Here is a 24,818-nt window from a genome sequence, read left to right as displayed (position 1 = left end):
GGGGGGGGAAGAGAGAGATTCTACCACATGCAGCAAAGACAATCCTTGCTTGTCATGGTAATTTGCATCTACACCCTGCCAACATGAGAACAGTAAATAATTCCATCACATATTTTGATTTTCATAAAGGCATTTAGTACCTCACTCAAAAGTTTCTTGACAGCATGAGTGTCACCATTCTTGATTGCTTCCCTCAACCCCTGCAAGAACATGAAATTCTAGAGATGAAGCAGAATTTAAAAGCCTTTGATAGACACCAAAAAAAAATTATCATACACACTATATACCTCGCCACTTGGTTCATAATTGATCCTTGATTCATCTGCAGGATTCCTATTCAATAATATAAATTACAACTGCATATTAAGATCGGACTTATCTACCAAATCAATAATACCAACAATGATGAAGGAGGGTAATTTGATACCTAATACATACGCAAGAATGTAAGCAATGAGAAAATGTGTCACTTGACCCAAGCCATCACTACAAGGAATAATGGATACGATAGCAAACGAAAAATGCTATCGTAGACTTTTTATAACGTTTTTTGTACGTCGTGACAGCCCATGTTATTAAAAGTCTAAGATTTTTTATAGCGTTTTTTTAAAGCTATAATAGAGTATAAAACTATAGCTTATTTCATAGCGTTTTATTAAAGCTATAATGTGTAGAATATAGCTAAAATATTATGCTATCTTTTAACTTATTGTGGCATTTTTTTAACGCTATAATACAGTATTCATAGCTTTAATTTTATACTAATGTTATTCGATCATTTTATTAATTATATTTGGAGTGTGATAAGCTTACTATTTGAAGGAGTGTGATAAACTTACTTTTCCCATATACTGGGCCAGAAAGGGAAGACAGAATCTAACCTATTGGAATAAAACAACTCCAGATAACATACCGAAGCTTGCTGTTGGAGGTAGATCCTCTATTCCTTAGATTGGAATCAGTCTTCTTTGCTTTTGAATTGTTCTGAGTAGAGGTGGAAGCTGCTTTCTTCTGCCAAAAGAATAATCAAGTTCCATAAGGGACACGGCTGATACACAAGGAGCATAAGAAATTACTAAACATTACAACCTGCAAAGGAACAGATTCTGTTTTCATAGACTGGACTGGAGCGACACAAATGCACAATGGCATTCCACAATTGCAATCTGAAATGCTCAACGCAGGTTGATGCTCCACAGCTGACTTAGGCTCAGAATTTACATTCCCATCAAGGTTTAATTGAGAAACTGTATCTGCAACTTGATCAACTACAGCTAACGACGGTAACGACGGTGGTCGACCAACTTCTCTAGATCTGTAATAGGGCAAACTCGATAAATAAGACGCTAGTTTTTCAAAAATATGACAGGTGCTAAACAGTAAACAATAAGTTCAATCTCAGCATAAGATTTGGAAACTCTAAGGATGCGTCTAAGACGAGAGCAGGAAGTTAGGAGCAAACGAGAGAAAGCAAGGACTTTCCAAGTCTGTATATAATTTTTTTTCAATGCCTAATTCCAAGAGGAAGGAGCTGATGGCTGATCTAAGAGCTTTTATGCTTCATTCAACAGGCAAAAGCCTTCATATCACTCACTAACATCCAACTACCTCATTATTGGTGGTTTTGAAATTCTTTGAGCCTTTAAAGAGTGTTCAAAGAATGTTTTAGAATGTTTATTTCGATCGCACTGATTCGTAGAGAAAAATGATTAGGAGCTGGAAATTTCATTATCGATGAGAGTGGGTATGAGAAAATTTTAAAGGTGTCTTCACAAGAAAGCTAAAGAAACAAGAAATAGAATATAAAAGGGTTACAGACTTCAAGAACAACATGCGTTTAGGCCCCGGCTTCAAGAGACAAGGACCACAGGTTCTAACTTTTCTTGAATATAGACAGGTTCTAACTTTTCTTGAATATAGACAGGTTCCAAGAATTCAAAAGTTTTGGATTCTTTCTCCGTAACAATTCAAATTCCCCGCTAACAGATATTATCTGTTTTGACCCGTTACGTATCGCCGTCAACCTCACGGTTTAAAAACATGTCTGTTGGGGAGAGGTTTCCCACACCTTATAAGGAATGTTTCGTTCTCCTCTCCAACCGATGTGGGATCTCACAAATTCACCCCCTTGGAGGCCTAGCGTCCTTGTTGGCACACCACTCGGTGTCTGGCTCTAATCCCATTTGTAACAACCCAGCCTCACCGCTAGAAGATATTGTTTGCTTTGGCCCATTATATATTGCCGTCAACCTCACAGTTTAAAACATCTGTTAGGAAGAGATTTCTACATCCTTATAAGAAATGTTTCGTTCCCCTCTCCAACCGATGTGAGATCTCACATTCTCGTACAACCTAAATCCTTGATACAAGAACGTCCGATCCCAGTTAGGATTTTTAAGTTTCTAGTCGTTTAAATGCTAGAACATGGAACTTCCAACAAGAAAGTTCGAGTTCAAGAAGTTGCAAGAAAATATTCAAGATTACATTTAAGAAAATATCTCATGCCAACTTTCTATTTCAGTTTCAACTCACGCACTTTAATTCTGAGCTTCAGAACGAAATGAGTTATCAATTGAGAAGTAAAACTTCAGCTCGATAAAATCCTTTCTAGTATGACCAAAGGTCGTCTCAAAATACTTCCCTTGAAGTTCAATTCCAATACCAGCTTTGGAATAATTTTTGAAGTAAAATAAACTACGGCAGGGTGTATGATTAAATTTTAACATGACTTACTGAGAGGAGTTATTGAAACAGTCAGCACAAACTCTAACGGAGGAATGAATTTCGAACTGCGGCAAGGCCTGAATTTCGCACAAACAAGTACATACATACACCAGTCAGAACGCAAAAAATTCTCCATTACGGCATCAACGAGGAAGAGGAATCAATAATACCATTTGAAAAGAAGAATGCTCGTGGCACAACGTCCTTCCACAGCATCGGCAATGATGCTGTAAACAAAGAAAAACACAGAAAATCATCTAATCTCGCGATCGAAAGCTCGAAAGCACCAAACAGAATCGAAATTGATCATCGTTGCATTAGCTCAATCTAAACTAATGCAACGAAGTCGATCATAGAGCAAACAGAATTTGGTACCCGTCGTCGGAAGGTGTTGAAACTGCATTTGCAGACTTCACAGCGCGCTGCTTCCTGGAAAGGAGGAGGCTCCGCCAACATNTCCCCAACCCACCAGTGGATCTCACACAGAAATCTGAGTGAAATTTGTTCTCAGAAGAGTTCCTATTTTCAAGACAGTTTTTTAAGCAATCCCAATTCTCAAAGTCCCGACCAAAAGCATCCGTATAAAGAAACAGCGACAAGAAGTTACCTTGAGCATTTTTGTAGTCCAGGCTAGCACCACTTTCAATGAGGGCAAAAACAATATCAGTCTGATTAAAGACGGCCGCCTACATCCAAATCAATACTAGTCTTGATATCATAACTCTAAATCGATATCATGCCATATTCTGATGGGGGGAATAATGGATACGATAGCAAACGAAAAATGCTATCGTAGACTTTTTATAACGTTTTTTGTACGTCGTGACAGCCCATGTTATTAAAAGTCTAAGATTTTTTATAGCGTTTTTTTAAAGCTATAATAGAGTATAAAACTATAGCTTATTTCATAGCGTTTTATTAAAGCTATAATGTGTAGAATATAGCTAAAATATTATGCTATCTTTTAACTTATTGTGGCATTTTTTTAACGCTATAATACAGTATTCATAGCTTTAATTTTATACTAATGTTATTCGATCATTTTATTAATTATATTTGGAGTGTGATAAGCTTACTATTTGAAGGAGTGTGATAAACTTACTTTTCCCATATACTGGGCCAGAAAGGGAAGACAGAATCTAACCTATTGGAATAAAACAACTCCAGATAACATACCGAAGCTTGCTGTTGGAGGTAGATCCTCTATTCCTTAGATTGGAATCAGTCTTCTTTGCTTTTGAATTGTTCTGAGTAGAGGTGGAAGCTGCTTTCTTCTGCCAAAAGAATAATCAAGTTCCATAAGGGACACGGCTGATACACAAGGAGCATAAGAAATTACTAAACATTACAACCTGCAAAGGAACAGATTCTGTTTTCATAGACTGGACTGGAGCGACACAAATGCACAATGGCATTCCACAATTGCAATCTGAAATGCTCAACGCAGGTTGATGCTCCACAGCTGACTTAGGCTCAGAATTTACATTCCCATCAAGGTTTAATTGAGAAACTGTATCTGCAACTTGATCAACTACAGCTAACGACGGTAACGACGGTGGTCGACCAACTTCTCTAGATCTGTAATAGGGCAAACTCGATAAATAAGACGCTAGTTTTTCAAAAATATGACAGGTGCTAAACAGTAAACAATAAGTTCAATCTCAGCATAAGATTTGGAAACTCTAAGGATGCGTCTAAGACGAGAGCAGGAAGTTAGGAGCAAACGAGAGAAAGCAAGGACTTTCCAAGTCTGTATATAATTTTTTTTCAATGCCTAATTCCAAGAGGAAGGAGCTGATGGCTGATCTAAGAGCTTTTATGCTTCATTCAACAGGCAAAAGCCTTCATATCACTCACTAACATCCAACTACCTCATTATTGGTGGTTTTGAAATTCTTTGAGCCTTTAAAGAGTGTTCAAAGAATGTTTTAGAATGTTTATTTCGATCGCACTGATTCGTAGAGAAAAATGATTAGGAGCTGGAAATTTCATTATCGATGAGAGTGGGTATGAGAAAATTTTAAAGGTGTCTTCACAAGAAAGCTAAAGAAACAAGAAATAGAATATAAAAGGGTTACAGACTTCAAGAACAACATGCGTTTAGGCCCCGGCTTCAAGAGACAAGGACCACAGGTTCTAACTTTTCTTGAATATAGACAGGTTCTAACTTTTCTTGAATATAGACAGGTTCCAAGAATTCAAAAGTTTTGGATTCTTTCTCCGTAACAATTCAAATTCCCCGCTAACAGATATTATCTGTTTTGACCCGTTACGTATCGCCGTCAACCTCACGGTTTAAAAACATGTCTGTTGGGGAGAGGTTTCCCACACCTTATAAGGAATGTTTCGTTCTCCTCTCCAACCGATGTGGGATCTCACAAATTCACCCCCTTGGAGGCCTAGCGTCCTTGTTGGCACACCACTCGGTGTCTGGCTCTAATCCCATTTGTAACAACCCAGCCTCACCGCTAGAAGATATTGTTTGCTTTGGCCCATTATATATTGCCGTCAACCTCACAGTTTAAAACATCTGTTAGGAAGAGATTTCTACATCCTTATAAGAAATGTTTCGTTCCCCTCTCCAACCGATGTGAGATCTCACATTCTCGTACAACCTAAATCCTTGATACAAGAACGTCCGATCCCAGTTAGGATTTTTAAGTTTCTAGTCGTTTAAATGCTAGAACATGGAACTTCCAACAAGAAAGTTCGAGTTCAAGAAGTTGCAAGAAAATATTCAAGATTACATTTAAGAAAATATCTCATGCCAACTTTCTATTTCAGTTTCAACTCACGCACTTTAATTCTGAGCTTCAGAACGAAATGAGTTATCAATTGAGAAGTAAAACTTCAGCTCGATAAAATCCTTTCTAGTATGACCAAAGGTCGTCTCAAAATACTTCCCTTGAAGTTCAATTCCAATACCAGCTTTGGAATAATTTTTGAAGTAAAATAAACTACGGCAGGGTGTATGATTAAATTTTAACATGACTTACTGAGAGGAGTTATTGAAACAGTCAGCACAAACTCTAACGGAGGAATGAATTTCGAACTGCGGCAAGGCCTGAATTTCGCACAAACAAGTACATACATACACCAGTCAGAACGCAAAAAATTCTCCATTACGGCATCAACGAGGAAGAGGAATCAATAATACCATTTGAAAAGAAGAATGCTCGTGGCACAACGTCCTTCCACAGCATCGGCAATGATGCTGTAAACAAAGAAAAACACAGAAAATCATCTAATCTCGCGATCGAAAGCTCGAAAGCACCAAACAGAATCGAAATTGATCATCGTTGCATTAGCTCAATCTAAACTAATGCAACGAAGTCGATCATAGAGCAAACAGAATTTGGTACCCGTCGTCGGAAGGTGTTGAAACTGCATTTGCAGACTTCACAGCGCGCTGCTTCCTGGAAAGGAGGAGGCTCCGCCAACATTTTTGTGATCTCCGCCGCTCGATCCTCTCGATTCCCCAACTCTTCTATCGATGCTTCCGATTAATTTTGACTTCGAGAAACCACCGTCTTATCCGCCGGAGTGCGGTGATACTCCTACCGCTGAACTCAGTCAAATGCTCCGTTTTGCAGAGCTCAGAAGGGAAACTGGTAGCGGATCTCCTCAAGAACTGGCGCTGCAACTCTTTATAATAAATAATTTTAAATAAATTAAATGTATTGTCCAAATAAATAATCAAATCATCAAAAATCTTATTGCCAAGGTTAAAATGAAACTTTCTTCCTCTTTAAATCTTATTTGTCCAATATTTATTTATTTTTATTTTTTTTAATATTTAATTTCTATTTATTAATTTTATCTTATTTGTCTCAATATTTATTTTAATTTTAGTCCTTATTATTGATTTTCTGTAAATAAATAAAAAAAAATCAATGAATTAATTGAGTTGCAGTAAGAAAAATTAACCCATTAAAGAGGATTTGCATTTTATTTTATAGAAAATTAAAAATTTTGGTAAATTATGGAAAAAATAATAATTTTAACCTTTGCTTAACCGTACCATTCACTTTCTCTTAAACCTGAAGGCACGGAAATGGTGGAATAAGACCAGACGATGGAGGTTGATTGAAGATGATGGTACACGACATTCAGAACCAACCTTAAAGTGAATGAATTTGAAAAAACGAATGAAGTCGCAAAATCATCTCGAGACTTTCGAAAACATCCCAGCAATTGGAAGGGACCCCTAAACTTGCGAGAAGGAGAAGGGTTAAGGTACAAAGGCGGTCTCAAATCTGCTCGTAAAAACAAAGACAAAGACAAAGAAGTCGCAAAATCATCTCGAGGCTTTCGAAGACATCCAAGCAATTGGAAGGGACCCCTAAACTCGCGAGAAGGAGAAGGGTTAAGGTACAAAGGCGGCCTCAAATCTGCTCGTAAAGACAAAGACAAATCCTTTTAACCTTTGAACATTCAACAGCCTACTTTACTTTCCCTTTCCTTGTTCAGATGATTACACAGATAGACCTGATGAACAAAGAGGGCAGCACAAGCACTGCACACCATACAAAGTTGGAAGGCACATCAAAATCAATTTCACAGACCTGAAAACACCAATCAACATAACATAGATTATACGAAAACGAACAAATTCGTCAATTACAGTTTACGACTATCACTAGACATGCTCGAGGAAAGCGCCCCCTACCAGTTTTTCATCATCGTACGTTCAATGTGAGCTACGTAAAATTCCATGCACGTAACCTCCAGTCATTATAAACGACACGAGAGATACGACACCGGCTGGAAATATCTTCCCAGAATTCTTGAAACGAGATCCCATCACTACCAAAAGTGAAGCTGATAGGCCTGTAGATTAAGAAATAGATTTTGAAATAATAGTATGAATAAAAACAGAACTGGAACACTGGTTTTCCTCCCTAGATTAGTCTTATTTCCATGTCTCTGCACACCTTTTGAACAGATCAGATGGCATGTTCTTTCTAGGACTTCTTAAAACAATGAGTTTATGTATAATCATTGTAAACTGCTCATATGCAAGAGGAAATATTGAAATGAAACTAAGCACGATTTTGCATAACCTACACATTATACAAAGTTTTCATCCACGATCCAGGATCGAACAGTTCAAAATCCATAGTGATTTTGAATACGACAAAAGTGATTTAAGCCATTTCAAAATCACACCCAAACATTAACTATGAGAAATTTGAAAGCCTCCCTTGGACCAAGCTCATTACAAAAGTCTCAATATTTACCTTCCATTTCGTTAGCCATCATATTCCCGAGTTTAAAACCAGTAACTATCGAGTCCGACAATTAACACTCGCGGAAACTTCAGCTACCCATATAGCAAAGAAACCAACTACTCTAGATGCCTACACTGCTCATAACTTAGGTATCATCTTGACCTCAAGATGATGAACATGGGGTTGTGAATCTTAATGAAAGAACTATATAACTTCAGTCAATACCCTTCCTTAGCAAGGCTGGTTTTGGTCTCGGGTACGGAAGGTCGTCTCAGCACGATGTAAGGTGATTGTAGCTTCCTTGTGTTGCCACTACAAGCAAGCTACAAGTACGGTTCCGTTCCCAATGTGAGAGCTAAACAACTGATGTTCCTCAACAAAAAAACCCCAACAGCACAACTTTGACTATAAAAACTATAGATAAGAAAGGTGAACTGTGAACACAACTAACCAAATTCTACCCTCAAAATGTAATGACCCAAGCCCACCGCTAGCAGATATTATCCTCTTTGGGTTTTTCCTTTTGGGCTTCCCCTCAAGGCTTTAAAACGCGTCTACTAGGGGAAGGTTTTCACACCCTTATAAAGGGTGTTTTGTTCTCCTCCCCAGCCAATGTAGGACATCACACAAAATCTTAGAATTTAGAAATAACTTGAACCATTTATCCATAATGTAGGTCCACATTCAAGACTCACCAAAAGAAGTTGGTGAGTAGTACGTGGCTTTTACTAGGAACAAATGAAAAGAATTAGTCCCAACACAACTGCGAGATCCCACACCCATTGGAGAGAGGAACGAGTGCCAACGAGGACGCTGGCCCCAAAGGGAGGTGGATTGTGAGATCTCACGTCGGTTGGGAAGGAGAACGAAGCATTGTTTATAAAGGTGTGGAAACATCTCCCTAGCAAAAGGGAAAACCTAAATAGGACAATATTTGCCAGCGGTGAGCTTGGGCTGTTACAGTTCCTCTTCCAAATTTAAGATAAAGAAGGGGAGGAGGGCAGGACGACTCGTTATTTCCAAGCTAGACACAGTGTATACATCCCAGAGCAAAGTGCATTTGCTCATTGTTCTTAACCAGGATTCAAAAACTCAAAGTTCCCAATAGTACAATGTATATCTAATAAGTAACATCTAGAATTAATAACAGTTCAGCTACGTGATATGGGAAATCTAAGATTTTCATAATTAAGTCAAAGATACGGCCGATTCCTTACCAAGACCCAAGGCCGATGCAAGAACAGGGTTACTGGGAAGCAGTTTACAAACAGCAAGCAACAGTGTGGCTGAGACTCCCCCGGCCAATAGTGACTTTTGGCTGCCACCTTTCAAATATCCCATTAAGCCACCAACTGCCAAGTAAAAACACAAAGGACTGAATTAAAATTGCAATTGCAACCAAGAACATAATCATTATTTCATTTCATACAGACTAAGAATTGAAATCTAAGTTTCAAATTTATAATGAATAAACAATGACCTCCTACTAGTGCAGCATATCCAAGAGTTAATTTCTGTGACATTGACAAAGCTTTCTTCCCGCGGTTGGTGTTAGATTCCTCTTCCTCCCCGCTATTGCCTTCATTATCGCCTCTACCACCTTTACCTCCACCGCTACCACCTCCTCCATCGCCGTGAATCCCTTTATTGGAAGAGTCACCGCCAGTGGTGTCTGGATAAATGTCGATGTCTTCATTTTTGGAATCGGTGGCACGGATAGCAGATCTTACCGTCTTGCAATCGAAGGAAATCCCTGCAGAAAACAGGGGATATGAAATCTGAATTGGAATGAATCCGATGGCAAAATGATGAACACGGCCCAATTCTACAAAGAGATTCAGATGACGGTGCCGTAAAAACACGATTGCTTACCTCTACCAATGGTAGAAGATTGAAATTGCATGCGTCGAACTGAGAAAGTGTTGCTCCTGAGAGCTCCACTGATGCGCGGCGAGAAAAGTAACGACGCCTGAGACACTCCGGCCAAAACTGCCGCCATTTTCCTTCTTCCTCAAGAAATTCCCGTAAATCTCCCAGGAGGGGTTTTGATTTACAAGCAGGTATATTATAAAGGTCAAGATATTTGATTTTGTCCAAAATTATTTCTAAATTTCCTTCCAAATTGCCTAAGCTTAGCTCAACTATATCTCATCAGAAGAATATTCTTAATTCAAACACTATTTTGGATTCTGATGTCGGATATTTTGAATTAGTCATAAAGGTACGTATCTTTGTGTGTGTTTTTTTTTTTTTTTTTTTTTTNTCTTGCACCGAAATAGTGCTTTACTCCTAGATATGCATTTCGTGTCCCGCGCCGAAACAGTGTTTTACCCCTAGATGTCCAATCAACTGTTGCGCCTCAATGCATTTCGAGGAGAAACCAGCTAGCTCTAGGTTCAAGTGGCTCCTAGATATGCATTTCGTGTCCCGCGCCGAAACAGTGTTTTACCCCTAGATGTCCAATCAACTGTTGCGCCTCAATGCATTTCGAGGAGAAACCAGCTAGCTCTAGGTTCAAGTGGCTCCTAGATATGCATTTCGTGTCCCGCGCCGAAACAGTGTTTTACCCCTAGATGTCCAATCAACTGTTGCGCCTCAATGCATTTCGAGGAGAACCAGCTAGCTTTAGGTTCAAGTGGCATTTCTTCGAGGAGAACCAGCTAGCTCTAGATTCAAGTGGCATTTCACCATAACCACAACTCATCCACTGATTCTTCAACATCGATGTTCGAACCTTCACTTAGTTTCACCCAAGCTTCATCCTGGTCATGGATTGATCACCTAAGTTTGGGTTCATAAGCAATGACAATTGCCCCATGAAGACTGCTTACGCTATGAATCCGGTGGGTTCCATTAACCAAGCCACTGCCTATGAGTTGCCGACTCATTCCTCAACCGAAAAGACAGGAAACTTTCAATTTTTTTTTTTTTTTTATATAGTTATCTTTAAAAAATTATCCATTTTCTATCCCTTCTTAGAAATAAACTATTTGAAATGTAATTTTTCAAAAGTCCCGTGGTTGGCATTCCTCCCGCTCTCTGGAAAGCCTTTCATTTGCCTCTCTTCCTTTCATTTATTACGGTTTCTTTTTCGGTTACGCTGACACTTCCCCCACAGGGTAGGCCCTTGCTTGAGGTAGTAGCCGTTTATATTCATGGCTGACTGCACACATCAATGTCTCCCCCACTAATTTACGTGCCACCGACTCGAAAGTGAGTATCTAAGACCCCAGTCCAGAGAACCCTACCTCTGCTTCTTTTCGAGTTGTCGCTTCCTCACGAACTGAATCCGAGAATTTCTTAATTCAATAAAAATGAATAGTAATTGGAAGTGAAATGAACAAAACACACCTGAACTCACCATTATTATAAAGTGACAATTACAAGCATCTCTTTCTTTCTTACTTTCCCCCCTCTTTTGTGTTATTCATGGAAGAAGAATAATTAAGCTTCTCAAGCATTTTCCATAGCCTCTGCTAATCAAGCAGCATGGATTATTCAGACTTAGAACTAGAAAATCAAGACGACGACGACAACACAATATCAAACCACACCCACCACAATTTCAACCCTACTCGAACATCATCTACACAAACATTAACCGAAATTATTCACCACAAACCCCCCGGGCCTATAGTGTTCATCTATGAGGCGGATCCACCGTCCTAACATTCACGCCCGTCATTCCTTCAATCCTATCTTTGGTGATCTCCACGAAATGTCCAACTATTTCATAGAACTGCTTTAGCCCCGACAATGGGAGAATGATCGAAGAACGATCTGCCCCTGCAACCTGCAACCGATATGGATATGACGAGTTTCATATCAAGACACTGAAGAAAGGCACCATGGGGTTCAAGACAGACAAAACCAGATCAAATAAGCATCAAAATAAGGATCTTAAGCTCAGTTTTTTTGTATAATTACCTCAGATATCCTCAAAAAATGACCCCGATTGTTACTTCCAAGATCGAAAAAGAATCGCTTCTGATCAGCTCGGATAACTTTTGATACCCCCAGATTGCCCATTTCATCTTGAGCTGATAAGTCTACTTGTCTGTCTACATTCAAGTCAGAGGTTGGACCAGGTTGACTACTATGACCTGATATGAAGCCAGCACCTACATCATCCGAAAGTCCGACAAGACGTTCTGAATGTTCGGAATTTTCCTAGTTTGGGCAAAAGAAAACATTATGAAATTGTGTTAGAAGAGAAACAATGGAAGTAATCCCGTGAAAAGGCATGATGAGAAGCTCGCCACGACCACGAGCAGCAGAAACCTGATTGGGCAGTATGAAAAGCCTAGACGCTTCATTGATCTCTGCTAAAATGTTTCTGAACGCAGTCCATCCCTCGTCCCGATTGCTTCCAGCAGGAACGATAATGGTGCTGCGGTTTCTACTGACAGAAGCTTCAGATACCTGCCCAGTTAACACAACGAAAACCATCTCTATTTACAACCACACATTCCAGATCTTCAAAATCTTTTTTTCTTTTCTTTGAGGCACCAAAAAAAAAAAGGGAGAAGAATTCCAACAAAACATCAATATTTATCAAAGAAAAAAGAATTAATGAAGTAGATGAGTGCACCAATTCCCCAAAATCCTAATCTTAAGCCACACAATCCAGAAGAGGGCAACAGTGAACTCAATAGTGCCTATAGCTGAAGAGGTCAAACTATCAACCCTCTAATCCCAAAATTTGAATTATTCAGCATTAATTCAAATTTGTAACGGAACCGAAAATGATCAAAATAAGACTAAATGAGAGCTGAAATCAGCCAAAGTTCAGATCCAGACTGATATTATAAGATATAGAAAGTTCGTTTACGCTCGTAAAACTACACGACATATTCACGTCTATGTTTAAAAAAACTTCAAATAAAAGTATACCCTAAAGTAGAAACGTGGGAGTATTGGAGATCTGTAGCGCACGTGGAAGCTTATTGTAGAATCAACAAGCAATATTACAAGGGCCAGAGCATGAGAGACTGGGAATAAGAGAACTGGAAATTCGACTTACGTGAACTGACACGTGAAGATGACACTCCAAAGGGATCAAAAGAGGGGTTGCTGAACTGTCTGGTATGAAGGGGCTATGGAGCCTGAGGTGGTTGTAATCTGATGCCGCACAATGGCAGCCTGTGGGGATTATGGTCCAACTCCTTGATAATGGAGAAGGTGGTAATGGATGGCCAAAGACGGAGATAGAAAAGATAGAACTTTTAAAGGCTGGTTACTGCAGACGTGAAGGGTATGAGCTATTCTACATCAGCACTTTCTTCTCTCCTTATAGATTCCTGGAGAATATCTATCACGAGCACACTGAGAACAGCTAGAACATGCATTTTTCTTGAGCAGAAACATGTTTCTGTTTTGAGATGACGGAAAACACTTCTTGGTGACGGAAAACACTCAGAGAATATTTGCAGAAAAGACACAGACCTACACAAAAATTTTCGACAATGTTGTTTACCAAGCTATATCCTACAGTTATACCTCCCTCGGTGTAAATTGGAAAGGTCTTTTGTAAACACCATGGATAATACATCTCTTTTGTAAATTTCAATCATCAATGAAATCGTCTCTTATAAAAAAATAAAAATAAAAACGGATAAACACTTCCAACACTAAATACAAGTCTTGACCTAACTTAAGCAACACATCCAGTTTCAAGGTTTGATCTCAGAATTGGAAAATGTTTTTGATAACTAAAGCCAACAAGTTCAGCCATGTCTTTTGTGTCAGTGTCTAGCCACTTCACTCCAGACTACCCTAATGGCTGATGTGCATCATTCTCTCTGAAACTAAGTAAACCAAGGTGTAGGCACGATTTACGAGCCACGGTTCAAAACGAAATTAAATCAAATTGGCACACATGACTGTATGAATAATTTATGATGTAATTCATGGCACAGAGTTGGCTTTAGTGGAAGCATATGATGCATAATATGAACACATCTGTAACCTTTTATGCATCCGACATCAAGATGAGAAAACACACATGTACAAGAAACTATAAAAATGAGAAAAATTAGACATTGCCATAATCGAAATCTAGTAAAACTACGAAAATCATTATATACTATAATATCCCATGTCTTTCACATGTTCATGCTAATGATTTGAATAGTAATGTGCCATATTAATGCTTTTGGTTTCCTAGACTTTTATAAACTTGAATATTTTGCAAGTAGCCATTGGTTTGTCATTACTATTGACAATGAAACAGGTGAATGAAAAATACTTTAAAAAGAAGGAAGATGAAAGAAAGAAAGAACAAAAAAAAGGTCAAATCAAACAGTTCGGGAATCTCCATTAATAAGAGCATAATTTTAGGCAACTGCTCATATTTGGAAAAACGCATTTGGAAGTATTGTCAAATGGAAGGCTATAAAGGGTCATCAAGAACATAAAGACAGAATTTGTTTCTTTTATCTTTTCCTAAAAAGGACACAGATCAAGGATATGACTGCATTTACAAACCCATATTTCAATTGATTTCATTCTTCCATTTTGATAAGAGTTCATATTGTTCTTGAGCATCAGAAGCTATCAATAAAGAATCTGTAAACTGAAACGAACTGGGTTGAAGTAGAACTTCAATCAAAGAAAAATTTGAAAAGTACAGAATCATTCGAAGAATGTGGATCTGTCAGCTTTTTCTGAAGAACTGTTGCAAATTTTAAGCAAAATTCTAGATCAACAAGGCCTAATTTGACAGAATCAAACAGAAAAGCTAGAGAGAGTACTTTCAAGAACAAAACAAAAATGGGAAATTAAAGAAAGTTGGAATCTCGAGAAGAAAAACAACAGATATGGTAGCAGGAAACGGAATTTACCTTCAAGAATCGACCCCTCCGATTTTCACCAATGTCAAAGTAGAACACCTGAAAGGCAGGATGAGTACAATTAGCAAAAAGTTGAACAGGAGATCACAGAGATGAACTAAAAAGTAAAAGTGGAGGAAGACGATGAACAGAGAAAAGAGATAGAGGAACAAAGGTGCCTTGGTGTCGAGCTGCAATTCCTTGCTAAAAACCTCCGGATCATCAGAATTGATATAGTAATTGAAGAGATCTAAGAACCATGGAATCCCTGAGAAGGGAACAATGATCGTTGACCTTGTAGCCGATGTCTTCTCTGAAATCTTCAGATATCGGCCTCTGGGATTCTCCTTCAGATCGAAGTAGAACAATTTGTGCTCCACCTGCAATGTTTTGCACATCAACTCCACGTCGTTTCCTCCTCCGCCGCCGCCACCCGTCACTCCACCCACCGCCACGCTGCCCGCCGTCGTTCCCCCAATACTCACTCCACCTCCGCCGGAATTCCCCTCCATCTCCCACTTCCAGCTCTGTCTCAGATTCTACTAATAATTCCTTTCAGCGTCTGCAACTGTGTAAAATACAACAAATATAGATAAAGAGACTCATCTAAAAAATGGAAATATCTGCGGGTAATTATCGAAATTTACACCATAATTTCGATTCAAATTACCGGAATCTCTTATATCTCCTCCTAGGTCAATTGGTTTTACAAAAAACAATAACAAACAAACAAAAACCCACAGAAATTGAAGCGAACGAACCCCGATTTGAACAGAAATCGACGCAAAAATAACCCGCCAAATGACTTCAAAACCAACACGATACCAGAAAAGAAGCGGAAACCTAGAAATGGCAGATCTAAGAAGAAAGGTTCGTGAGAGATAGAGAGAGAAAATGAATGATTTCGGCAAAAGGGTTCTGCAAAATTAGGGTTGAGGAAAAGGATCACATCGACGATCTGTGATGGGATTTTTTTGCTTCGAACAGTTGGAAATCAAACGACAATGAAAGAAGATGATGAAGAAACAATTTTCCAAGAAGATTTTCACAGAGTCGTTTACCTGTGTTGCCACTGTATCGTAATGTTGACAATCTTCGTAGTCAACTTCGGTCAAAGGCTGGGCTTTCTGATTGCAGTCGCCATTGGCAGCATCCCATGAACGGGTGATTCTCAATCTCGACCCGCCTGAATCAGGAAGAAGAACCCAAAAAAAAAAAAAAAAAAAAAAAAAAAAAATTTNTTATTTTTATTTTTAGATTTTTATTTTTATTTTTATACCCTGTTATAATATTAAAATTTGTATTTATTTTACATTTTTTAAATAAATAATGTTAAAAAAATATAAATTATCCATTAAAAATTTGTAATTAATATATAGTAATGTCCATATTAAATTTTTTTTCGGGTGGTATTAAATTTAGCTTTGTACTTACAATTATTTTTGTATATTCATTAACGACGTTGAGGTTAATATCTATTGTAAATATACGTACGAGTTGAAATTCACCCACGGTGATTCGGTCAATATGATTGGTGAGCTTTCTAGCTGCTCGAATAAAAAAAATATAAAGTAAACGAGCAATATATATTTATACATGTGGCAAATTTTTCCATTAAATCAATTATTTTAAGCGGTATTTTTTTTCTTGAGTGGATTAAGATAATGTCTCATTGACTACAAAGTATTAAGAGGATATTTTGCGGTGATAATTAGTTAGAATATATCTCACATATTTAGGGAGTTGTTAGTATAGATTTGATTAACCGTATATTTTATTTATTTACCAGATTTAGTTAGATATATATTTTTTCTATTTTTAGGTATTAGTTGATAGTTTGTATCCTATTTAAACGTGTTAAACATGAATGAAGATCATACTTTCGATCCCAATTCTATTTCTATTTCTCATTCTTAACATGGTATCAGAGCACCGATCTTGGTGTTCTTAAATATCAAAATTTCCTTTATGGCGGAATCAGCCAAATCCAGCTTCAAAATTTCGGATGTTGATTTAACACATCCGTACTATATTCATCACTCTGATCAGCCAGGATATTCACTTGTTCCAATCAAATTAAATGGAGCAAATTACCAATCCTGGAGTAAATCAGTTATGCATGCTCTTATTGCCAAGAAGAAAATTGGCTTCATTGATGGCACAATTGAGGAACCGTCCCAAGATGCAAATTCAACCGAATTCGAACTCTGGAATCAGTGCAACAGTATGATAATATCTTGGTTAACTCATTCCGTTGAAGCAGATATCGCTAAAGGCATTATTCACGCCAAGACAGCTCATCAAGTGTGGGTTGATCTTCACGATCAATTCTCACAAAAGAATGCTCCAGCAATTTTTCAAATACAAAACTCGATAGCAACGATGTCACAAGGAACCATGGCGCTGTCAACATATTTCACCAAGCTCAAAGCACTTTGGGATGAACTGGAAGCGTACCGCACACCATTTACCTGTAATCAACGTCAAATACATATTGATCAACGCGAAGAAGACAAATTGATGCAATTGCTCATGGGGCTTAATCAGTCTTATAAAACGGTGAGATCTAACATATTGATGATGTCTCCATTACCTAATGTGAGGCAAGCCTATTCATTACTTGTACAAGAAGAGATGCAGCGTCAGGTAACTTCCGAACCTACTGAGAATTTCTCGATTGCATCAGCAGTGCAAAAGAAAACAATATATTCAAAATTCGCCAAGGACAAAAAGTGTGAACACTGCAATAAAAGTGGTCATACAATCAATGAGTGTCGAATTCTTAAGTTTCACTGTAACTTTTGTGATAGAAGGGGCCATACAGAAGATCGGTGTCGACAGAAAAATAATTCTGGAAGGACAAGACAAGACAATCAACACAATAACCGTGGCTATCGATCATCTGCAAATATGGCCGATGTTTCACAGTTGAATACAGAAGAACAGTCACCTAATTCCATTCCAAATTTTTCTTCTGAGCAATTACGACAGATAGCACAAGCCTTATCTGCAATCAATCATCACCCTTCTGGTAATTCCGATAATCACGTCAATGTTGCAGGTTTGCTTCCCATATCTACATTATCTATTAACTCTGCGAGTTCTAATTCATGGATTCTCGATAGTGGAGCTACGGATCATATAGTATCAAAATCTTCTGTTATGACTGAACCAAAGGCTGCCATCATGTCTGCAATAAATTTGCCTAATGGAGAGACAGCACGTGTGTCACATACTGGCAATATTTCTCTTAGCCCTAACCTTCAATTAAACAACGTTTTATGTGTGCCTTCATTCAATTTAAACCTAATGTCGATCAGCAAACTTACCAATAACTTGAAATGTTATGTCACCTTCTATCCTGATTCTTGTGTTATGCAGGACTTGGCTACGGGGAAGATGATTGGCTCGGGTAAACAATTTGGAGGTCTCTATCATATTTCTTCATCTCCAATCAAATCTTCAGCTCATCAAGTATCTCAGTCATCTGATTTGTGGCATTTACGCCTAGGTCATCCTTCCTTTTCTCGTTTTAAATTTCTAGCTGATCAATTGCATCTTAATAATGCGAGTTATTCTCATAATTGTAGTATCTGCCCGTTAGCAAAACAAACTAGGTTGTCTTTCCCAAGAAGTTCAATAACAACCCATTCTGCTTTTGATCTGATACATTGTGATGTTTGGGGACCACATAAAATTCCTACCCATTCTGGTTTGCGTTTTTTTCTCACTATTGTTGATGATTTTACTCGATGTACTTGGGTTTTTTTAATGCAACATAAGTCAGAAGTACATCATTTGTTAATGAACTTTGTTAAATTCGTTCAAACTCAATTTCATACTACTATCAAGATAGTTCGATCAGACAATGGGACTGAGTTCCTATCTTTGCAACCATTCTTTACTTCTTGTGGTATTGAATTTCAGCGCACTTGTGTCTATACTCCACAACAAAATGGAGTCGTAGAACGCAAGCATCGCCATATCCTAAATGTAGCTAGGTCTCTTCTTTTTCAGTCACAGGTTCCACTTAATTTTTGGGGAGAGTGCATTTTAACGGCTGTTTATCTTATAAATAGAACGCCATCACCATTATTATCTAACAAGACACCCTTTGAAGCACTCTACAAACGACCACCTACATTTCATCATCTTAAAGTTTTTGGTTGTAAATGTTATGCAACTATAGTACATCCTAAGCAAAAATTTGAACCTAGGGCAACTCCTTGTGTTTTCGTAGGATATCCTTGTGGTCATAAAGGTTACAAGTTGTATGACATGCAATCTCACAAATTCTTTATCAGCCGTGATGTCAAATTTTGTGAAGATGATTTTCCTTTTTCATCAGCTTCACAAACTTCGACATTAGCTCCTTCGACTCCTGTTGTACCACTTCATGATCCATCCTACTCAAACATCCATCCTCCACCTTCTATTCCTTCACCTCCTACTCCGTCGTCTCCTCCACCTTCTCCAGATTCGCCCACTAATTCCAATCCTATCCCACCTGATACATCAGCTCCACTTCGACGTTCTACTCGTACTAAACAGCCTCCAGCTTGGCATAAGGATTATGAGATGTCTTCTGGAGCCAATCATTTAACCTCTAGCTCAAGTCCCGGCACTGGCACCAGGTATCCCCTTCATCATTACCTTTCATTCTCTCGTTTTTCTCCTACTCAACGTGCTTTTCTAGCTCTTATTACATCCCAGACAGAACCTAAAACCTATGACGAGGCAGTTGGCGACCCGTTATGGCAGCAGGCTATGAATGATGAAATTGCAGCTTTGGAACGTAATCATACATGGTCTCTCGTTCCTCTACCACTTGGTCATAAAGCTATTGGTTGTCGTTGGGTGTACAAAATTAAATACAACTCTGATGGTTCTGTTGAACGTTATAAAGCTCGACTAGTAGCAAAGGGATACACTCAGGTTGAAGGTATTGATTACACAGAAACATTTTCCCCTACAGCGAAACTTACTACACTTCGTTGCTTACTCACTGTTGCTGCTGCTCGAAAATGGTTCACCCATCAGTTGGATGTTCAAAATGCCTTTCTCCATGGTAATCTAGACGAGGAAGTTTATATGTCTTTACCACCAGGTCTTCGCCGACAGGGGGAGAATACAGTATGTCGGCTCCATAAATCTCTTTATGGATTAAAACAGGCTTCTCGCAATTGGTTCTCCATATTTTCTACAACTATACAAAATGCAGGCTACACTCAGTCCAAAGCAGATTACTCTTTGTTTACTAAGAGTAAAGGTACTTCTTTCACTGCAGTTCTAATCTATGTTGATGATATTCTGTTGACAGGCAATGATCTCGAAGAAATTCAATATCTCAAGACTAGTTTACTCCAGAAATTTCTTATCAAAGATTTAGGAAATTTGAAATATTTTCTAGGCATTGAATTTTCTCGATCTAGAAAAGGAATTTTTATGTCTCAAAGGAAGTATGCTCTAGACATACTTCAAGACACAGGTCTTACAGGAGCACGTCCAGACAAATTTCCTATGGAGCAAAATCTGAAACTTTCTTTAACTGAAGGAGAGAAGTTGAATGATCCAAGTAAATACAGACGGTTGATTGGCAGATTAATATATTTGACCGTCACTAGGCCTGACATAGCTTATTCAGTTCGTATGCTTAGCCAATTTATGCATGAACCAAGAAAACCACATTGGGAGGCAGCTCTTCGAGTTCTGAGGTACATCAAAGGCACTCCTGGTCAAGGACTTCTACTGCCATCTGAAAACAATTTAAGATTACAGGCATATTGCGATTCTGACTGGGGTGGTTGTCGAACTTCCAGACGATCTATTTCTGGGTTCTGCATTTTCCTCGGAAATTCAATTATTTCTTGGAAGTCTAAAAAGCAGACTAATGTGTCCAGATCATCAGCAGAAGCCGAGTATCGAGCTATGGCAAATACTTGTTTAGAGTTAACTTGGTTAAGATACATTCTTCAAGACTTGAATGTTCCACTGTCCGAACCAGCATTATTATATTGTGATAATCAAGCAGCATTACATATAGCAGCCAATCCAGTTTTTCATGAACGTACGAAACACATTGAAATAGATTGTCATATAGTTCGAGAAAAGTTACAAGCTGGAATCATCAAACCGTGTTATGTTTCGACCAAAATGCAATTGGCAGATGTTTTTACTAAAGCTTTGGGAAGACAGCAATTTGACTTTTTGAAGGACAAGTTGGGTGTGATCGACATACACTCTCCAACTTGAGGGGGAGTATTAAGAGGATATTTTGCGGTGATAATTAGTTAGAATATATCTCACATATTTAGGGAGTTGTTAGTATAGATTTGATTAACCGTATATTTTATTTATTTACCAGATTTAGTTAGATATATATTTTTTCTATTTTTAGGTATTAGTTGATAGTTTGTATCCTATTTAAACGTGTTAAACATGAATGAAGATCATACTTTCGATCCCAATTCTATTTCTATTTCTCATTCTTAACACAAAGTCAACTCATTGGTTAGATATCAACATCGTTCAAATAATAAAATTTTATTTATTAAAATCAAGCTCCTAGGTTCATATTTACTTTAATATATTATATATCGTTCATAGATTTGTTTTATAACCAATATTATAATAAATTTAACGATAATTTTAAATTAAATTGTTGTGAATAAATAATAAAAATACTAAGTATCAAGTACCGGTATTTAATTCCTACATTGAAACGTAAGGTAAATATTGCAAGCTGTAACTAGGGGTGTACAGAGGTTGGGTTTGGTTGAGTTGGAAAAATCTTTTAAGCTCGCTAGCATACCATCCGGTGTTTGACTCTGATATCATTTGTAACCGTCTAATCCCACTGTTACTAGATACTGCTTTACTTATTGCTGCCAGGCTCACAGTTTTAAAACGCATTTATTAGGGAGAAGTTTCCACATTTTTATAAAGGATGTTTTGTTCCTCTTTACGGTCGGCATAAGATCTCAATGCTCTGTCTAAAATGGTCAAGTCATCATAGGAGGAATTAAGTAAGTTTTTCTACTTACCATGAGTGATAAGTGTTGGATGATGAAAGTCTCACGTCGGTTAATTTAATGAATGATCATGGGTTTATAAACAAAGAATACTCTCTCCATTGGTACGAGACCTTTTGGGAAAACCCAAATCAAAGCCATGAGAGATTATGCTCAAAGTGGACGATATCATACCATTGTGGAGAGTCGTGTTCATTTAACATGGTATCAGAGCCATGCCCTAAACTTAGTCGTGCCAATAGATTGGTAAATTCTCAAATATCGAACAAATAACTCCAAAAGAAAAGGAGTCAAGCCTCGATTAAGTGGAGGCGCACTTTGTTCGAGGGGAGGTGTTGGATGATGAAAGTCCCACATCTGCTAATGATCATGGTTTTATAAACAAGGAATACTCTGAATACTCTCTCCATTGGTATGGTATGAGGTCTTTTGGGAAACCTAAAACAAAGCCATGAGAACTGATGCTCAAAGTGGACAATATCATACAATTGTGGAGAGTCGGGATAAGTTTCGTACCGTTCATTCTTAAAATATATTTGAAAGTTACGTTCTTAGTCTTTGTCATTTTCGTATCGAGCTATGGTATCGTTTCTACAAACAGGAACCGGAAACGAAAACTCTCTCTTCCCGACATATGGACTCTCAAAATCAATATTTTGTTAAGAAAATGTGAAATTTGGTTCATAAATTCAAAAAATATTTCACTAATACATATTTAAGGTAACTTTATCTAATATTTCTATTTATTTGAAAATTTTATTTTAATTATTTAAATATTATTTTAGGTGAATATAATCTTAATTACCTTAATTAAAAAAAATCTGAACTTTCAATGGTCATTTAATAAAACAATTATTTTATTTATCGCCTCTGTTTTTTTTTTTTTTTTTTTTTTTTTTTTNTTTTAGGGTTTAGGGTTTCTTCTTTTCGCCTATAAAAGGCTGCCTTCTGTGTCTCCAATGGCAGCCTCGGCTCTGAAGATCGTAATTCTATGATTCTCTTCCTTTCTTTTGAGTGTTAGATCTCTGTGACGATCATTATTGCGTGATTGTTTGATTTTCTGTTGTTGATCTAGTAACGGAGGAAGAAGCCTTATGTTGCGATTCTCTGGTCGGCCAAAATCTTCATCCGGAGAAATGGAAATCGATCAGAGAGCCTGTAGTTAGGCAATGCCGAAGATCGGTATCTTCTACTGCTCGTTCTGAATTTTTCGCTCTATCGTTTCTGGTTTCTTCGTTCAAATCTTGATTTTCTCGTCCTTTTTGGTTTTGTTTTTAATCTGGAGGTTTTTGATGTGAAAGGATGATAAAATCAGACGGATTCCCAATGATAATCCATGATATCACAACCAGCTACTTCTGATCACATCTAAATAACCTTGTAGATCGCATGTTCTATTGCTCGTTCTGAAATTTTCGTTCCATCACTTCTGGTTTTTTCGTTCAAATCTCGCATTTCTCGTCCTTTTTGTTGTTGTTTTTGAACTGGAGGTTTTTTTATGTGAAAGGATGAAAAAAATCAGACGGATTCCCAATGATAATCCATGATATTACAACCAGCTACTTCTGATCACATCTAAATAACCTTGTAGATCGTATATTCTATTTCTCGTTCTGAATTTTTCGTTCAATCGCTTCTGGTTTCTTCGTTCAAATCTCGCTTTTCTCGTCCTTTTTGGTTTTGTTTTTAATCCGGAGGTTTTTTATGTGAAAGGATGAAAAAAACCAGACGGATTCCCAATGATAATCCATGATATTACAACCAGCTACTTCTGATCACATCTAAATAACCTTCTAGTTACTTCTTCTGATTTTCTTTTATTTTCTTTTGAAAGAGCGATGACTGTCTCTTTGTTTTCATTGGCGTTTTCTCTATTTAACAAGGCCGTTGATGTGATTATAAATATTTGCTACTCTTGATGGTGTTATATGCCATTTGATGATCACTAACCACCAAGATCTCTGAGGCCGTTCTAGATGCTTTTTTATCAAACCAATTTATTGAATGATTTTCAGCTATACAGTCTCCAAGTTTTGTTCTTACTATTAAACTTCCAATAGAAAGATTATCAACACATTCAAAATTCAGTATATGTTTTGCCAAATCTAAATTAGTTTTGAACGCAAATAATATCTTTTCTCCATATCATTTCAGTTAAAGTACAGCCCTCGACCTTGGCTTTAAAAGGATAGTTGACCAAGCTCTTGCCTTGGGTGGTACCTCTTGATGGCGCACGTCAAGGAAGTTCCTCTGAGGGCACCTATGAAGGTCATGCACGAGACGACGAGCCAAATGGACCTCCTAAGGTTACTAAGCAAACGAACCTCCCATTCTTCAGTGATTGATAAGCCTGGAGTCCACCTCCTCCTCCACCCCCATGAATGCTTAGGAATGTGTGCCACTGCTTTCCAGCCATCTTGATTAATGTTCCTTTCAAACCAAATGTAATGTGAATCATTCAAGTTCTGATGATTTAGTGCGAACAAGACAAATCCATTCAAACTTAGTCCATTTATCTTCATTGGAAGTAAAACAGTCATTAATGTTCATCGCCAAGGAAAATAAATAATACACATTACAGAGTTCTTAACTAATTTTAATTTCAACAAATACTATGTTATAGATATTAAATAGTTAAAAGGTTTAAGCAGAAAATGATCTTATTTGACTGTTATACATTGTTAACATTAGAAAATGGGTATGAAACAATCCAACCTATTTGACCACTATACATTGTTAACATTAGAAAATAGGTCCGATAAAAAGTCCATTGATTCTCAATCTCGTAAAAATCCAAAAAGGGATCCATTTATAATCCTCTCAGTTTGATTAATGGATTGGCAGCGTGACAAATAAGAATAGAACTTCATATACTAATTTAGAATCCCGAGTTCTTTTAAGCTTGGTAGTTTTGGATAATGTTTTATATGCTTCTTTGTTTCATTGTAATGTTGCTCCAACCATTTATCCTACTTCGTAGAGTGATCAATTGTTCCATTGAA

General features: G+C 37.6%; 3 protein-coding genes, 2 long non-coding RNA genes and 4 other non-coding genes across 13 annotated transcripts in view; 5 read left to right on the top strand and 4 right to left on the bottom strand.

Moving 5' to 3' along the window:
• Nucleotides 1–6,847, bottom strand: part of LOC111793624 (potassium channel KOR2-like) — an 8,661-nt gene extending 1,814 nt beyond the window's left edge. For 2 of the 4 annotated variants that reach the window (XM_023675584.1, XM_023675585.1), the window contains exons 1-9: nt 6,753–6,842; nt 6,087–6,369; nt 5,882–5,938; nt 5,721–5,788; nt 4,077–4,302; nt 3,901–3,998; nt 288–333; nt 141–200; nt 25–75 (exon numbers count right to left, since the gene is read on the bottom strand). In XM_023675584.1, coding sequence (XP_023531352.1) covers nt 25–75; nt 141–200; nt 288–333; nt 3,901–3,998; nt 4,077–4,302; nt 5,721–5,788; nt 5,882–5,938; nt 6,087–6,167 — 687 coding nt within the window. In that variant the 5' untranslated portion in view covers nt 6,168–6,369; nt 6,753–6,842. Of the gene's footprint in view, nt 1–24; nt 76–140; nt 201–287; nt 334–3,900; nt 3,999–4,076; nt 4,303–5,720; nt 5,789–5,881; nt 5,939–6,086; nt 6,370–6,752 lie in introns of all 4 variants that reach the window. The other 2 variants (XM_023675587.1, XM_023675586.1) reach the window with 2 other exon arrangements.
• A 269-nt stretch (nt 6,848–7,116) lies between these two features.
• On the bottom strand, nt 7,117–10,030 carry LOC111793626 (protein FATTY ACID EXPORT 2, chloroplastic-like). 2 transcript variants are annotated; one of them, XM_023675589.1, is made up of 5 exons: nt 9,828–10,030; nt 9,436–9,708; nt 9,173–9,307; nt 7,394–7,554; nt 7,117–7,289 (listed from the first exon to the last, which is right to left on the bottom strand). In XM_023675589.1, exons 1-4 carry the CDS (start codon nt 9,952–9,954, stop codon nt 7,415–7,417), a joined length of 675 nt encoding a protein of 224 aa, XP_023531357.1. In that variant the 5' UTR covers nt 9,955–10,030; the 3' UTR covers nt 7,117–7,289; nt 7,394–7,414. The 2 variants fall into 2 exon arrangements, with proteins under 2 accessions (XP_023531357.1, XP_023531356.1); XM_023675588.1 differs by having other exon boundaries at nt 7,117–7,554.
• Nucleotides 10,031–11,292: 1,262 nt separating this feature from the next.
• Nucleotides 11,293–15,993, bottom strand: LOC111793823 (transcription factor Pur-alpha 1-like). The gene is made up of 6 exons (XM_023675874.1): nt 15,847–15,993; nt 14,965–15,353; nt 14,798–14,845; nt 12,237–12,377; nt 11,883–12,125; nt 11,293–11,748 (listed from the first exon to the last, which is right to left on the bottom strand). Exons 2-6 carry the CDS (start codon nt 15,295–15,297, stop codon nt 11,596–11,598), a joined length of 918 nt encoding a protein of 305 aa, XP_023531642.1. The 5' UTR covers nt 15,298–15,353; nt 15,847–15,993; the 3' UTR covers nt 11,293–11,595.
• A 6,731-nt stretch (nt 15,994–22,724) lies between these two features.
• On the top strand, nt 22,725–24,410 carry LOC111792278. Its single transcript, XR_002814769.1, has 2 exons — nt 22,725–22,998; nt 23,971–24,410. It is a non-coding gene; the product is annotated as an uncharacterized LOC111792278 (long non-coding RNA).
• Nucleotides 23,110–23,183, top strand: LOC111794164. The gene has a single exon (XR_002815055.1). It is a non-coding gene; the product is annotated as a small nucleolar RNA R12 (small nucleolar RNA).
• Nucleotides 23,297–23,964, bottom strand: LOC111792279. Its single transcript, XR_002814770.1, has 2 exons — nt 23,607–23,964; nt 23,297–23,400 (listed from the first exon to the last, which is right to left on the bottom strand). It is a non-coding gene; the product is annotated as an uncharacterized LOC111792279 (long non-coding RNA).
• Nucleotides 23,316–23,390, top strand: LOC111794162. The gene has a single exon (XR_002815053.1). It is a non-coding gene; the product is annotated as a small nucleolar RNA R12 (small nucleolar RNA).
• LOC111794163 lies at nt 23,522–23,596 on the top strand. Its single transcript, XR_002815054.1, has one exon. It is a non-coding gene; the product is annotated as a small nucleolar RNA R12 (small nucleolar RNA).
• LOC111794159 lies at nt 23,699–23,785 on the top strand. The gene has a single exon (XR_002815050.1). It is a non-coding gene; the product is annotated as a small nucleolar RNA SNORD24 (small nucleolar RNA).
• Nucleotides 24,411–24,818: the final 408 nt, after the last annotated feature.

The sequence above is a fragment of the Cucurbita pepo genome, chromosome LG04 (assembly GCF_002806865.2).
Source record: "Cucurbita pepo subsp. pepo cultivar mu-cu-16 chromosome LG04, ASM280686v2, whole genome shotgun sequence".
Lineage (NCBI taxonomy): Eukaryota > Viridiplantae > Streptophyta > Magnoliopsida > Cucurbitales > Cucurbitaceae > Cucurbita > Cucurbita pepo.
This window is presented reverse-complemented; position numbering and strand designations above follow the sequence as displayed.

What these genes read in the sequence shown, in the direction of transcription:
- LOC111793626 (XM_023675588.1), bottom strand. Translation starts at nt 9,954, where the DNA reads ATGGCGGCAGTTTTGGCCGGAGTGTCTCAGGCGTCGTTACTTTTCTCG. An exon ending in ATCTTCTACCATTGGTAGAG is followed by an intron (nt 9,709 to 9,827) that starts GTAAGCAATCGT and finishes TGTTTTCTGCAG; the next exon opens with GGATTTCCTTCGATTGCAAG. An exon ending in TGCATCGGCCTTGGGTCTTG is followed by an intron (nt 7,555 to 9,172) that starts GTAAGGAATCGG and finishes CTTAATCTACAG; the next exon opens with GCCTATCAGCTTCACTTTTG.
- LOC111793823 (XM_023675874.1), bottom strand. Translation starts at nt 15,297, where the DNA reads ATGGAGGGGAATTCCGGCGGAGGTGGAGTGAGTATTGGGGGAACGACG. An exon ending in AATTGCAGCTCGACACCAAG is followed by an intron (nt 14,846 to 14,964) that starts GCACCTTTGTTC and finishes CCTGCCTTTCAG; the next exon opens with GTGTTCTACTTTGACATTGG. An exon ending in ATTTTTTGAGGATATCTGAG is followed by an intron (nt 11,749 to 11,882) that starts GTAATTATACAA and finishes TATCGGTTGCAG; the next exon opens with GTTGCAGGGGCAGATCGTTC.